General features: G+C 31.4%; 1 protein-coding gene across 1 annotated transcript in view; it reads right to left on the bottom strand.

Annotated features, from left to right (window-relative positions):
* LOC106465758 (glutamate dehydrogenase, mitochondrial-like) overlaps window positions 1–13,180 on the bottom strand; it is a 34,715-nt gene extending 21,535 nt beyond the window's left edge. Inside the window, exons 1-4 of the mRNA XM_013925992.2 lie at window positions 12,554–13,180; window positions 5,407–5,607; window positions 3,925–4,011; window positions 219–307 (exon numbers count right to left, since the gene is read on the bottom strand). Coding sequence (XP_013781446.1) covers window positions 219–307; window positions 3,925–4,011; window positions 5,407–5,607; window positions 12,554–13,025 — 849 coding nt within the window. The 5' untranslated portion in view covers window positions 13,026–13,180. The remainder of the gene's footprint in view (window positions 1–218; window positions 308–3,924; window positions 4,012–5,406; window positions 5,608–12,553) is intronic.
* Window positions 13,181–13,992: the final 812 nt, after the last annotated feature.

The raw sequence follows: 13,992 nt of genomic DNA, 5'->3' as shown, positions 1-13,992 counted from the left end.
TGAAAAAAAAATAACATTATGTATTATGCAACAATATCATGGTAAGTTAAACCTGGGAAGAATTAAGTAGCAAAAAAATAAACACAGTAAAATAGCATAACATGATAAAAAAAAGTTTATATGATTAATATATAGAGAGCTTTCTTTTAGCTAAAAAAAGTCCACCTTTTAGTGTCCACTCTTAATAGGTATTGTACTACCAGTAAAATGTTACAAACCCTTCCAGTAGCTGATATTCTTCCATGAATACCTCCTTGGTTGATTGGCTTTCCAGTTACACATGCATGAGCATTCAAGTCAGTGTGTCCTAAAACAAAGACACATATTACGAAAATTTTCTACAAAAAAAAAAGGCTATTGTTAAAAATATGAAAAAATACACACAAATATATTTTAGCAAAACCAAATCTTCTGATTTCTTGAGTGAAAACACTTCCAAAGTAATATCTTTTTAAGTTCTAAGTCAATACCAGATTGATTTCCAAATGATCAAAGTCAATATTTAAGAAATTCCACAACCTCTAACATGTTACTGAGGTACTTCTCATGCTTACACAAGTGCACCTATGCCCTAGTAAGATAACTAGCAAGTTTATTGGATAGGATACAACTTTATACTTTGTACAGAGCAATATCATAAATATTTTCTCTCACTTTTATAAAGTACTTTAGACAATTCCTATTGCAAGCACTGTTTTGTAAATAAGCTGGCAAATCCTATCCCACTATGTTCTCAGAGCAGCAATTCGAATAGTTTCTATAGGATACTTCTGCTTTTGGACTTATTGGATCAGCCCAGACTTTCTACAAAGTCATAAACATTTTATAATACTTTAGACAATTGTCGTTGTAACCATTATACTGTCAAAAAGTTGATATGTCCTATCCCACTGTGTTTTCAAAGCAGGGAAATTCTGGGAATTGTGCTGCATGAACTTATTTGATATTGATGGTGTCAAAGTACAATAACACCTAAACATGAATGGTGATTCATTGCTTTATGTTTGGCAGGTTTTTACTTCAGCCTATAACAGGAAATAGATGTAAAAAGATTAGAAGAAACTCTCAGATTTACTTGGAACTTTACTGTCTATACTGAAAAGAACAGAGTACTATTCATTTTGTTTCTTCTAGTTTCTGACTCATCTACTAGCAATAAAATAACTACAGAAAATAAGTGTGAAAAGGTGAGAGTGTAAACTCTGACCATAAGTAATTTGAAAGTTTGTAATTACTACTTATAAATGCAATACACTTTATTTTCATTATACTTTGATTACTTACTTACAACCTGGAGAAATAAGTATAATGTTACAGTACAAAAAATAACAAATAAAATATAAAGTTTTACTGAAAATAAAAATGTTTGATATTTAATTACGAGATTTTTATTTTCATTTGTTTTGTTTATTATCATAAAAGTAACTAAAATGATAAAAATAGAAAGTTGTTAGGTAAGATAATGAAAGAAAAATAAAAAAAAACCTTCATTGGGTATACACGCCAGCAGCTTCTGTATTACACTGTTTGATAGGGTTATATCGATGCACGTGCACTGTGTAATTTTCAACTTCTGTCGGGGTATTTTTAGTCAGACACAGTTCAAAGGTCAATAAAACAAAAATTAATAAATATAAATAGATATTATTTAAATAACGTTTGATGATTATATGTAAGGATATACAGATTATGCACAAGCAAATTGACAAATTTCAAATAAAAAAAAATATTTGTAATCTTAAAATCAAAATTACTTTGTACATTGGACAGTCAACATTCCGAAAGAAAAAATTCAAGAGAAAATGTTTAATGAACAAAATCTTAAAACATAATTTAAAAACCAGATATTTTGTGTACAAAATCCTTGTAATGTTTATTAATAATCTGCAAAATTTTGTAAAGACTTGCATACATTTTCAAAACTTATAGTACAATTACTTTCATAGATACTTTCCTGGTTATGGGCTGGGTGGAATCCATCCAGCGCATAATAAAAAGATTAACTGCTTCTCTGGTTATCACAAATATACTTGAGCCAAGCAGTTTTGTAAGTAATTATTATACCATTTTAAATCAGGTTTCTTGTATGCAGAAAAATTTTCATCCAAGTAAACTTGATGCCAGACTAAAATTCCACTTCCTACCAATTGCTTATTCCCCCAATAGATGGTAGCATAAGCAGGTGTTTTTTTTTTTGTAACCAGCTTCTTTTAAGTGTGTGGCATCTATTGACAAAGGGTAGAGCTTATCATTTTACTGGTTGCATTTTCGAATTTTTGGGTTCCTAAAATGGAAAGTTAAGATGAATTTTATGATGGTGATGCTGAATATATGGATAGTGACAGTGAAGTTAATGTGTTATATGAAGAAGTTCAGATTCTAACAGCTCGGGTGATTTATCTCTTGCTAAGAGTTTGGACTAAAGAGAAGACATTACCGCCTCTTATTCCACCTATTCCATGATTTTCATACACACACACACACACACATATACTTCCACTGTCAATTACACAGCTGATCCAGATGATAGGATTTTACAATAAATTTCAACCTTTTTTTTGGATGATGAACTAGTTGATGCAATAAAAAATGAAACTAACAGATTTGCAGAACAATGTTTGACACAAGCATCCTGGTCACACAATAATGACAGAAACAAATGGCACCCTACTACCAGTGACAAAATTTGTTTTCTTAGCCATTATCATTTTACAAAGTATTGGTCAAAGAAGTCAATAATTTCCCCACCCTTTTCCTAACGAACAAAGTCATACAAGAGATTTTGTAAAATAAAACAATACTCGCACATTTCAAACAATGAAGAATATGACCATAATTCCATCCAAATCCTAAACTGAATAAAATATGGCCTGTTTACCAGAACCTAGTTGATAAATTTAGAAATCTGTAGACACCTGAAAGAGACATCACTCTAAATGAAAGTCTCTTGCTTTATAGAGCAATACTTGGTTGAGTTAAATATATTCTTTTGAACACAGCAAGGTTTGGGATCAAAATTTGTATGCTTTGTGAATCTAAAAGTCATCCATTATATACACTACAAAAGGTACCATCATCACAAGTGGTCATGACACTTGCAAAACCTTTATTGAAAAATGGATACTGCCTCACCATGGATAATTTTTATACGTCACCATAACTGGTTGACCTACTTGTGGAACAAAAAAAAAGACATATGGGATGGTGAAACTTCCAAGGAAAAACATGCCTAATGATTTGCAAAGCAAAACATTGAAGGAAGGAGAAATTGCAGCCTACAAAAGAGGAAAGATTACTGTTATGTGTTGGAAAGACAAAAATGGTGTGATGCTGCTCTCCACCATACATAATGCAAAAATGGTGACTATGGGAAAAAAAAGGAAAATAAAGATAAAGCTGAAAATAGTACTGGATTACAATAATACAATGAGAGGAGTGGACAGAGCTGACCAGCAAGGAAACGAGGCAAGAAGCATTATAAAAATATATTCTTTCATCTTGTAGATCTGGCCCTGTAGTATTCATGTATCCTTTATTCTAAAACAGGAGGTGTCAATACACCTTTGCAGTATAGAATGAAGGTGATCGAGAAGATGATGGAGAAATATCAAACACCTGCATTATTCCCCAAAATAGTACTTCCAGGAACAACACTGCCTCCATTTTGTATCTCAGAAAGACACTTCCCGTAGATTATACCACTAACATAGAAAACAAATCCAATGAGACAAGGTGTGGCTAATGGGAATCCGAAGAGAAAGCAGATATTTTTGTCCTGATTGTGATGTATCACTCTGTTGCACCTTGCTTCCAAATATACCATACTGCAACAAACATCTAGTTGAATATGTTATAGACTTAATAGAGTTTTCCGACAAGTAATTTCAAATGCTAACAAAAATATACAGAGGTAGAATATTTTACCAATTGTTGAAGAATATGTGTCTGCAATCCAACTCATTTCTCGTTCTCCAGTACCCATGTCAGGTGCTGGAACATCTAGGCCAGGTCCTAAAAATAAAAGTAATTTTTCCATATTTCTTTTAGATTTTAGTGTTAAGTGATTCTGTTTAAATTATTACTAAAATTGATAAAGTCCTTGATTAATAGTAATTTAAGTACATGAAAGCAAAAGTCTCCTAGGTTGCTAAATGAACTGTTATTTTATTATTGTTTAAACACCACTCAAAAGAATTTTAGGTTAATTGAATTTGGTACTATTATAACTATGAATATCACATCCACTGTTGTAAAATATTATCAATCTACCCTCAATTAACTTTTATGTAAACCAAGCATCTATGACATATCATGTGGCCTGACATGTTAATGATTAGACATTCAGTTTAAGCTCATAAATGAACCCATTCATTTAATTTCTTCTTTAAGGAATGTGTTAGCTCATTTAGAACAGTGAAGGTGGGTAATGCCACCTATTAGGCTAAAGTTGGAAGCAACTGTACCAGAATATAACAACACAAGAGACATAGCAGGTGTGATATTAATGAATTCTTTCCACATGATGTAGAGGTTGATCCACGCACCAATGTATATTCTTTCTCACACCATACTTCTATTGCCATTACCACATGCATCCCATTGGTCCACTGGATGTGTTTTTGCAAGCTGTTTTGTGCCTTACCACGAATGTGATACATCTCAATGGCCTTCTGGCATACAGGATAGGTTAGTGAAATCTGTTTCTAATCATTTGCATGCTGCAACTGAGAACGTCTGAGTTAATCTCAGAGCCTATGCCCAATGTTTGTCGCAAGTCAAAGTCAAAGACAGCAATGATCTACTGGTGTCATAAATGATTGTCTCCCTTGTTCAAGTGTCCATAAAATAATACCATTGATCTGGAAGAAGTTACACATTCTATTAATAACACTTTAAACCTATTCACAACAGCATAAACAGGTACAACATCTAAATGTCTTCTCTTACGCTTAGTCATGATTCACGAGCAATTTAGAATATTAAACTGTGATTCACTTGAAAGTTATGACTCAGATAACATTGCATGCAAACAAAACATACAGTAGAGGTTGAACAACTAATCAATTGCATTTCTTACCACATGGCTGGTCATCAGATGCCTAATTTTCACAACAATGAACTGAGAGGAAGGTAATTATCATTATTTGCTATAGCTATAATGTTATATTTCAGTTATCCTCCAACTTGTTTGAACAGTATATATCCACATTTACTTGTGTTTTATATCTCAATATGTATGTAAAATTACATATAAAATTCATACTTTCACAACGTACTATTTGTAATTAATTTTTAATACAAGAAATTGTTTCTACTAAACTTTAGTTCCTGAGTACTATAGTAGATACATGATTTATAAAAGTAAATTAAAATAGATTAGAAATGTGCATTTATATTAATAGCTACCAAGAAATCCTTTCTTTGAAAGCATTAAGGCAAAATTTCTTGTGATTTTCTCTAACTCGTGTTCACTGTATTCTTTGGGGTTTATCTTAAGTCCTGCCTTGCCACCTCCAAAGGGAACATCCACTACAGCACACTTGAAAGTCATCAAGGCAGACAGGGCTTTGACTTCATCAACACTTACATCCAAGCTGTATCGAATACCTAAACAAACAAATATCCTTCTGAGATTTAACCAATCTTCAATCAAAGCAACAGTTTCTGGAAAAATATTTTAACACTCTTAATTATACCTACCAATGAGTTGGTTTTAAATCTTTATAAATAATCTTCTGCCAGTCACACGTATAGATTAATGCCATACTTCACTACCTAAAGTTGGTTTTAAAGTAAAGTTTAAGTACAAAATTAAAATTCAGAGTAATAATCATGTAATTATACTAATTCACTAGATGTTAGTATACCCATTTCACACTTCCCATAAATTAGTAACTTTATAGCATTTTGTAATATAAAACTTGTGACTATTAGCCACCTAAATATATATGAGCCTCTAAATTAAACAAAGTATCCTTTCCATCTCTATATATACACACACATATATACACTTGTCCAATGAAGTTGTTAAAAAATTCCAACTATCTGATGTTAGATTAATAATGTATGCATACTTAAGAAATAATTGTCCTTAAAAACTAACTTGCATTTACAAATGAAATCCCAAGTTAAAATTCAGTCAGGGCTAATTTCTTAACATTCTGATTCATTATCATGGCAACTAGAGTTGGACAATTGACTCGACTAATTGATTATCTATGAGCATTGAATACATTGATTACCAAAACGTCAATAATCGATTTATCAAAATCATGATTAAATTAATTAATCCCACAAAAGTAATCAACTGATGATAATCACTGCTTTTGATTATTACTACTTTCAATTATTCCAACTATCTAAATTTCATATGAGAATAACTGATCAGTAGAATGTAACTGACTAATGAGCCCAAGGATTAATCAGTCAGCAAATATCACTTATTACCCAGCTCTAATGGCAACCAAGTATGGTTATGAGCCCTCCTACTCTTCCCAAGAGCCAACTGTTGGTAAATCAAACCATTTTTACAGTGAATAGCCTTTTCAAGAAAAAAAATGTTAAAATACATAACTCTATCAAGTTAAGTACAGCATTTTTTAAATTAAATAATTATTTCTTTTACTAAAGTAACAAGCTGAAATCTCTTTAACCACAAAATGGGTGAAACATATCTCTATTAAATGTTAATAAATACTTTTTAACAGTTAAGCTATTTAATCTACAATATAACTTACATCTTGCTCCTCATCAACATGTTAAATATTAATTTTATACAAATCAAATATCTACGATGAGATAACATAACTTCACATTACACAACGTGAAGCCTAATTGTTATAAATCAAATTTTTTATATATTTATATTGTACTCCCATGTTTTAATTTTAAAATGGACATACTGACTGGTAGAAAGAATTAGCCTGATCACATTCATCACTGCACTATGCAAACCATCCAATGATGGATGCACAAAAGTACATTTTAACATTAGTTTAACATTAGAAAGCAGAAAGATATTAATGTAATGTACGATACTTTAATAGTTGGTACATAAACTAATGCCATTACTAATAAAAAATTTAAACTTAGTGCTCATACTTAAAAAGACTAGTTCACTATTCTAAAAACTGAGCAAAATGCACATTATAGGAAATCAAGGTAAACCTTAAAACACCCATCAAAAATACTCCTGTCAGTGCTTTAGACTAAACAGTACATGTGCCTTTAACATTTGATGTACTTTTTTCACTGCATTAATCACAGAATGTAAATATAAAATGCAGGAAAGTAGTTTCCACAGTGATTTGGTGCATACTTATTTAGATGACTTGAGCCAAAGAATACATTTATTATTAAAGATGGATTGAAAAAAGTAAAAGTACATTTAACTAATGCAAGTAAGATGTAGTCAAAAGACAAACTTTAAAGGAAAATATAGAAGTTAAACCACAGACTTCCAGTAGCTGTAAGGTTGTCAACCTTTTGAAACAAAAATGAAGACAAACTGAATATTTTAGAACCTGATTAAGAACATGTCTGTAGAATGTAATTTAGGACAAGGAGAGTGCAACCCCATTTTCAGATGGTAAACAATGCAAGGCCCCTTTCAAGACTACATTCACAGAAACTTAGCAAAGCATTGTATATTACTGCAGTCAAGATGGAAAATGATGTGCAGTGGACACATTATATTCCTCTTATTTTGGTTGATGAAGAATCAGTGTCAGAACACTGGAATTAGCCAAGGTTCCCATGTTAAAGCATCAGTTAGAGCACGTATCTTAACATCATGACCTGTAACAGTATGACATGCATTTAAGGTTCTAACTGCTCAGTAATTTTTGGTACATATACAAGAAAACATCTGTGCCTGCCAAGGTTGGTGATTAACAAGTTTTAAAGTATTTCTGATAATTATCCATTTATCAATTTTGGTTTAAAATCACACGTGGCATACTTGGACGTTACATCTTTTTATGAGTAAAGGGAAGGAAAAACTTAAGTTTTGTGTAATGAAAGATTCACTAATTAGATATACTGAAAAGATTTACATGTAGTGAAGTACAGTGTAACACAGAGAAATTGCAAACAAGAAACTAGCTCCATATTTATGCAGTGATGGACCCTATTTAAACAAATTGTGTCTGGAAACACAGACTTTAATGGTTCTGCTTTAACAAACTTTAGTTAGCAGTGAGAGAAGTCCCTTAACTTTTAAAGCTTACATGTGTGCCTTGACTTGCAAGACATGCAGCTAATAAACTGAACTGATAAAATGATGAGGAAGTGGGATGTACGTTGTTTCTTTAACATTAATAACTAGTCTTTGTAAATATTTGTTTAGCATTAAGGCTGTAGTTGTATTTAACATACTTAGAGGAGGGAGTTCTTTGCTTATCAAATATAAGCTGAATGCCATGACAGAAGTGAAATTTCAGAGGCTGGTAAAAATGTAAGGTGTTTAGGTGAAGAGTATAAAGAACTAGCCCTTTAATAGTACTGAATTTTACATATGTTATATGTCTGCATAAAGAATATGGAATAACAACACTGTGAGCAGTACCGATAGTACTTTGGGTAAAGACACCAAATAAGATTTAGTATTTGCTTCTTACATCTTTAAAATATTGCCTGCACAAGTTACATTCATGTATGACTTAGAAAATACATTAAAAGCTGTACATAATTAAAAAAATTTTTTGAGGGTAGATGAATTTATGTACTGAAAATTTAAACAAACATGTGAATGTTCAAAGAAAAGTTTGATATTTAAAATTTCACACACACACACACACACACACACATATATATATATATATAAACACACACACATACATACATACAGGTAGGAGACTTTAGCTCAAACTGCTCATCAAATCCAAAAATGTATGAAGATGTGTTGATGAAATTATACGAAGTTCAATGAGTTTCCTAGAAATGCACGTCTTAGTTGATCCTAGTAGTATTAACATTTACATAAGACTAACACATGCAAGTATTCAGTGATAAAATAAATATACTCATATTTCTTCTTATTTTTCAATATTGTAGATTAGTAGAAGCATTACTGCCACAGTAGTTACATGGCATATTTCTTACAGTGATGTGTGTAGATCTGTTTTTAGTATCTCAATCTCGTGTTTTCTGACAAACACAGGCTCACCAATTTAGTATATGCTGTTTTTTTTAGAAAAACAACTCTAAAAGATTTGGACTAGAAAAACATTTGGCTTTCTTACTAGTAGAATATAAAAATATTGTATACCTACTACAATGTGTTTCATGATACCAAAAGCAAACATTTTGACAACTAGATACTGTGGATAATGTTTGATCACCAGATGAAAATTTGATTTTAATTTAAGTATATTTAAATGAACAATAGGCATAAAACTCGTGTAAAGCTGTAGTTTAACTGATTTCTATGCACAGATTTTAGACACCTATTGGTTTATAATGTTTTGCCAGCTTTCAGCATCTAAACTGCCATCCTCAGTAGTTGTACAGAGACTAACACTGCTTTCACTGAGGTTTATGCTGCCACTTGTTACTATGCCAAAAATTGCAAATAAAAATACTTTACTAATTTTCAATGACACTCTTGTGAGCAAGGTAATTTATGTAAGCCAAAAAACAATTTATTTGAAAAAATCAATAATCTTAAGCAACAATGCGATTTCATTGTAATTACTTGTTTTGGTTTCCATAGCAATGGATATTACATAATTGAACTCTTTGGAGAAATGTGGTCATTCCATATATTTTCGCTAACTTTGATAATTATTATTACCTTCTGATCATCACAAACTACCTTCTTAGAGAAAAACTAAAAATTAACCTGGTAATGTGTATTTGTTTGTTAAACTTTAAACCAAAACTACTTGAGAGCTATCTGTTCTCATCTATCCTAATTTTGATGGGATAGACTGAGGGAAAACAGCTAAATGCATTGTTTCATTAGTTGAGTACTCCTTCTGTTAACAATATGTTTTCAATATCTTACCCAACTCGACTATTTTCAAATAGGACAAGACTGATGCACAATAACTCTGCTAAATCTTTTATGAATATCAGGCTCAATTTTTTCATATCACAGCAATTAATAGTACCAAAATTAAATCACCTGTGTAATAAACATTAAAGTATAAGTATGACAAACAACATCATTTATTGCAATGTCTCAATGTCATTAACTTGCTATATTGTTTAAGTTCTCCAAGTACATTATATCTAAATAATATTAGATGAGAATTATTACCTGTAACAATTAATATTTCAGAATATTGTAATACAAGTTCACAGTTTTACATATACTGTTAATATCTACTATCAAATTAGTTTCTGTGAAATTAAGCTTTAATTAGAATGAGTCTTATACTACTTTAGGATCAGAATAACGTTAGTCATAATTTTTTCATAGTTATACAGAGTGCAATTTAGTTTTACTGAGTTTGCTTCCCCAGTATATTAAAAACAATAGCTTTGCAAGGCAATCAGTAGCAAAGACATTTCCCTTTGGTAAAAAAAAAGTATATATATATATATATATGTAAATTAGCAATCAAAACATACATTACTGAGAAACATTGCACACAGAGTCAGAACACAACAGAATGAAGTTCCATCTTTTTTACATTTTGTTCCTACTACTCTGAATGAAAGAAAACAGTTATATAAAAAGGGAAAGTTCCCTTTCTTCAAATTCAAACTTAACAACTTTTTGCTCATTATGCAAAGATACTCGCCATTAGAAACAAGTACTTATCACAACATCACCAGCTGAAACACTGCTTTTAGTTATAATTTTTGTAGATAATTCAGAAATGTAAAATTCATGTAGAGTGGAAAATGAAGGTAGGAATAGCACCTCTACTGGATCTTTTTGATCCACACTTCAACAAAGAATCTTAGAAGTACAGACTTTGTGCACTTTTGCATACTTATAAGATAGTTGTCTCAGGGATCCCAAGAAACATATAATTACACCATTTTGTTTAACTGAATGTTTTAACTATTAAATTGGAGATTCCACATATGCTATAAGATGTGCAAAAGATACAGTAAACATATTTATAATTGTAACTTAATGAAATTTTTTTTTCTACAAAAAGTTCGCATATATACATTTATTTTTCATACTCATTCCACAATGATTAAAATCATGAGAACACACGTTATACATGTAGTTGAATAGATATAGGTCACCATAAATAAAAAAGAAGAAGTTTCAACTCGATATTGAAGTTCATGAACACAGATAAAATTAAATGATTCATCTAGGGCAAGTTGTTGAGTATTATTGTCAATAATTCACAGCCTTGACTGCTCAAACCAGATGATGATGACGTTTTATTGAAGGTTATATAAACAATATTAAACTTGAGTTCTTAGAGTTACCATCTTCAGTAACTGTGATAGACTATCACTGCTTTATACTACTTAAATACAAACTTCTATAAATAGCTCTCTGATCTCAACTTATATGAAGTATTCAAACAATTATCAAACACACACAAAAAGCCTTTACTTTGTCCAGAACACTTATTTTACTATCATACAAGTACTATCCATACTCCAAGTAAATAACATGACTGTTCTCAATAGTTCAGCAATTGTTTTACATTCAAACCCACTCAAAATTCATCTCCCATATGATCTACATATCTGTACTTACATATAATAAAGTAGTAATGTTATAACGGAAAATTTATCAAATATTACATACACAAGACATTTGGCTGAAACTTCAAAACAAATTGCTTAAGGCACTATATTTAATATTATGTGATTAGAATTTTAAACAATTATAAATGCTTTTAGTACTTGCATGGTAAAATCAAAGTATACAAAATCTAGTCACATGTTTAGAATTGTTCATGATAAATAATGAAAAACAATACACGGTTATTCTGGAATTCATCACTGGAAAAGTAAGTATGCAAACTAAACTACATTTTAGAATGAGACCAAAACTTCTGTGCAATGCTGTTTGGGGATATGGGTACTGTGGTGCATGATACACAGCTATATATTTTTACACATATATACATTTTAAATATCAATCTTTATGGGTAAAGAGAAGTGCAATCAAACTGACACTATATTTTTAAAGAAACTAGCTTAGAGGAAAGGCTTAGATAACTTAACTTTGTAACAACTCAAACTAACACATTCCACACCTCTAAAAATCAAGGCCTGTTCTCAGGCCTTACTTCAGAGTCATTAGACAACCACTAGTTAGGTGCCAGTATTTCTGTGGTAACTCAAATTTTGCATATCCTGTGAGCAGGACTGAACCCAAAACCTCTTCTAATGTTGCATGCCAGGTAAGTGCTCTATAATTTGACCAAAGGGGTTAACCGACTACCTATTTCTGATATTTAGTGGTAAGTCACGTCTTAACAGCTCAATCTATCACACAAGAACTCTCTTAACCATTCATATTTCTGTTGTTACGTATCAAACCATAAACGGGTTAACAATTAATAAAAACTTTTCAAAATTAACGACACCAACATCATACAGATCTTTTTAAATTTTCCGACAATACCTCCTTTGCATGGTGTTCTGTGATGGCTATGCTGGGCACGCCAACCATTTATCATTACATATTCTCCATTATCTCTTTTCAATGGAAATGAAATTTCTAGTACAGAATGACATGGTCCCATTAAACCAAGATAACCTCGAACTTTTTTTCGTTTCTCTTCCAAACTCATTTTGCCTTTAAAATCTTCAACTAATTTATCTTCTACAATCTGCCAGCCTCGATGGTAAAAGTACTCAACCATATGAAAAAATGATGGGTCTTCTGCATCGTCAACGTATTTTAAATCTTCTGGAATTTCATGTATACTATAATGCCGACTAGTCACAGTCACAACTGTGCTTCTAACTACCGCATGTCGCAAGATAATGTTTGAAGAAGTTGAAGATACGGTCGCTCGTAAAGATGAAACGCCATTTTTCGAAATGTGAGGAATCACGATTTTTCCTAGAGACGCGACAGCACGATGAAACATGTTTTATAGAATTTCACTACTTTAACACAAAAATAACAAAATTAAATTTAAAACAAGTCAATAAAGCACACAGACGATGCCTAACTTAACTTCAACCTAATTCGTCTTTGCTCTAACCTAACTACAGTGAGAAACAAAAATCCAAGGGCGTATAGAGGTGTGGCATTTCGTCACAATCAACCAACCAGGTAGGTAGCTATATTTTTTATTTAAAGATTAATGGCTTAGAAGTATTTATGGTCTGGGTAATTAGTACAGGCGTATTGTGAATATCATATTTTACAATATATTTAATCAAACAACCAACTGATACAAAAATGTTACCAATTATTTATACCTTGTATATCAGTGCAGGATTTGTCGTATATATATATATACATGTGTGTGTGTGTGTGTGTATGTCTTTCAGCGCAAAGCTACACACGAGCTATCTGCGATAGTATACACAATATCGTACAAAGAACTCTAAAACAAAGTTTAAATCCACAATAATAGAACAATAAAATTTATATGGACACAAGTTTCGACACTTTCACCTGTCCTCTTCAATCCAAAGTTTGTTTGTGAGAGAATATCCTATCCTCGTTGCAGGTATTTCTGTTTTGAAATTTTTTTAAATTTAAAAAGACAACCGGAGATGCTTAGAAATATTTATTTCTCTTCATCTCATTCGTGACTACTGGTGTTGCCACTTCTGAGAATCGGGGTAAAGTTGGAAAATTCGGAGTTAATCAGAGAAATCTTTGGTTATTTTAGCGTCAAGAATGTGTGAGAGAAACACATACACTGTTTTATTTATAATGGAAGTTTCTAGTCCCGGCATATGACGTCAGAAAAAAGTTCACTTTAAAGTGACCTTTAAATGCATTGAAGTTTGGCAACTTTTGTATTAATGAGTTTTCTACTATTCTTCTTTTGACATGATTTCTAGTTTATGTATTATTTTGGCTGATTTCCAGCTGATTTG

The sequence above is a fragment of the Limulus polyphemus genome, unplaced genomic scaffold, assembly GCF_000517525.1.
Source record: "Limulus polyphemus unplaced genomic scaffold, Limulus_polyphemus-2.1.2 Scaffold2042, whole genome shotgun sequence".
Classification (NCBI taxonomy): Eukaryota; Metazoa; Arthropoda; class Merostomata; order Xiphosura; family Limulidae; genus Limulus; species Limulus polyphemus.
This window is presented reverse-complemented; position numbering and strand designations above follow the sequence as displayed.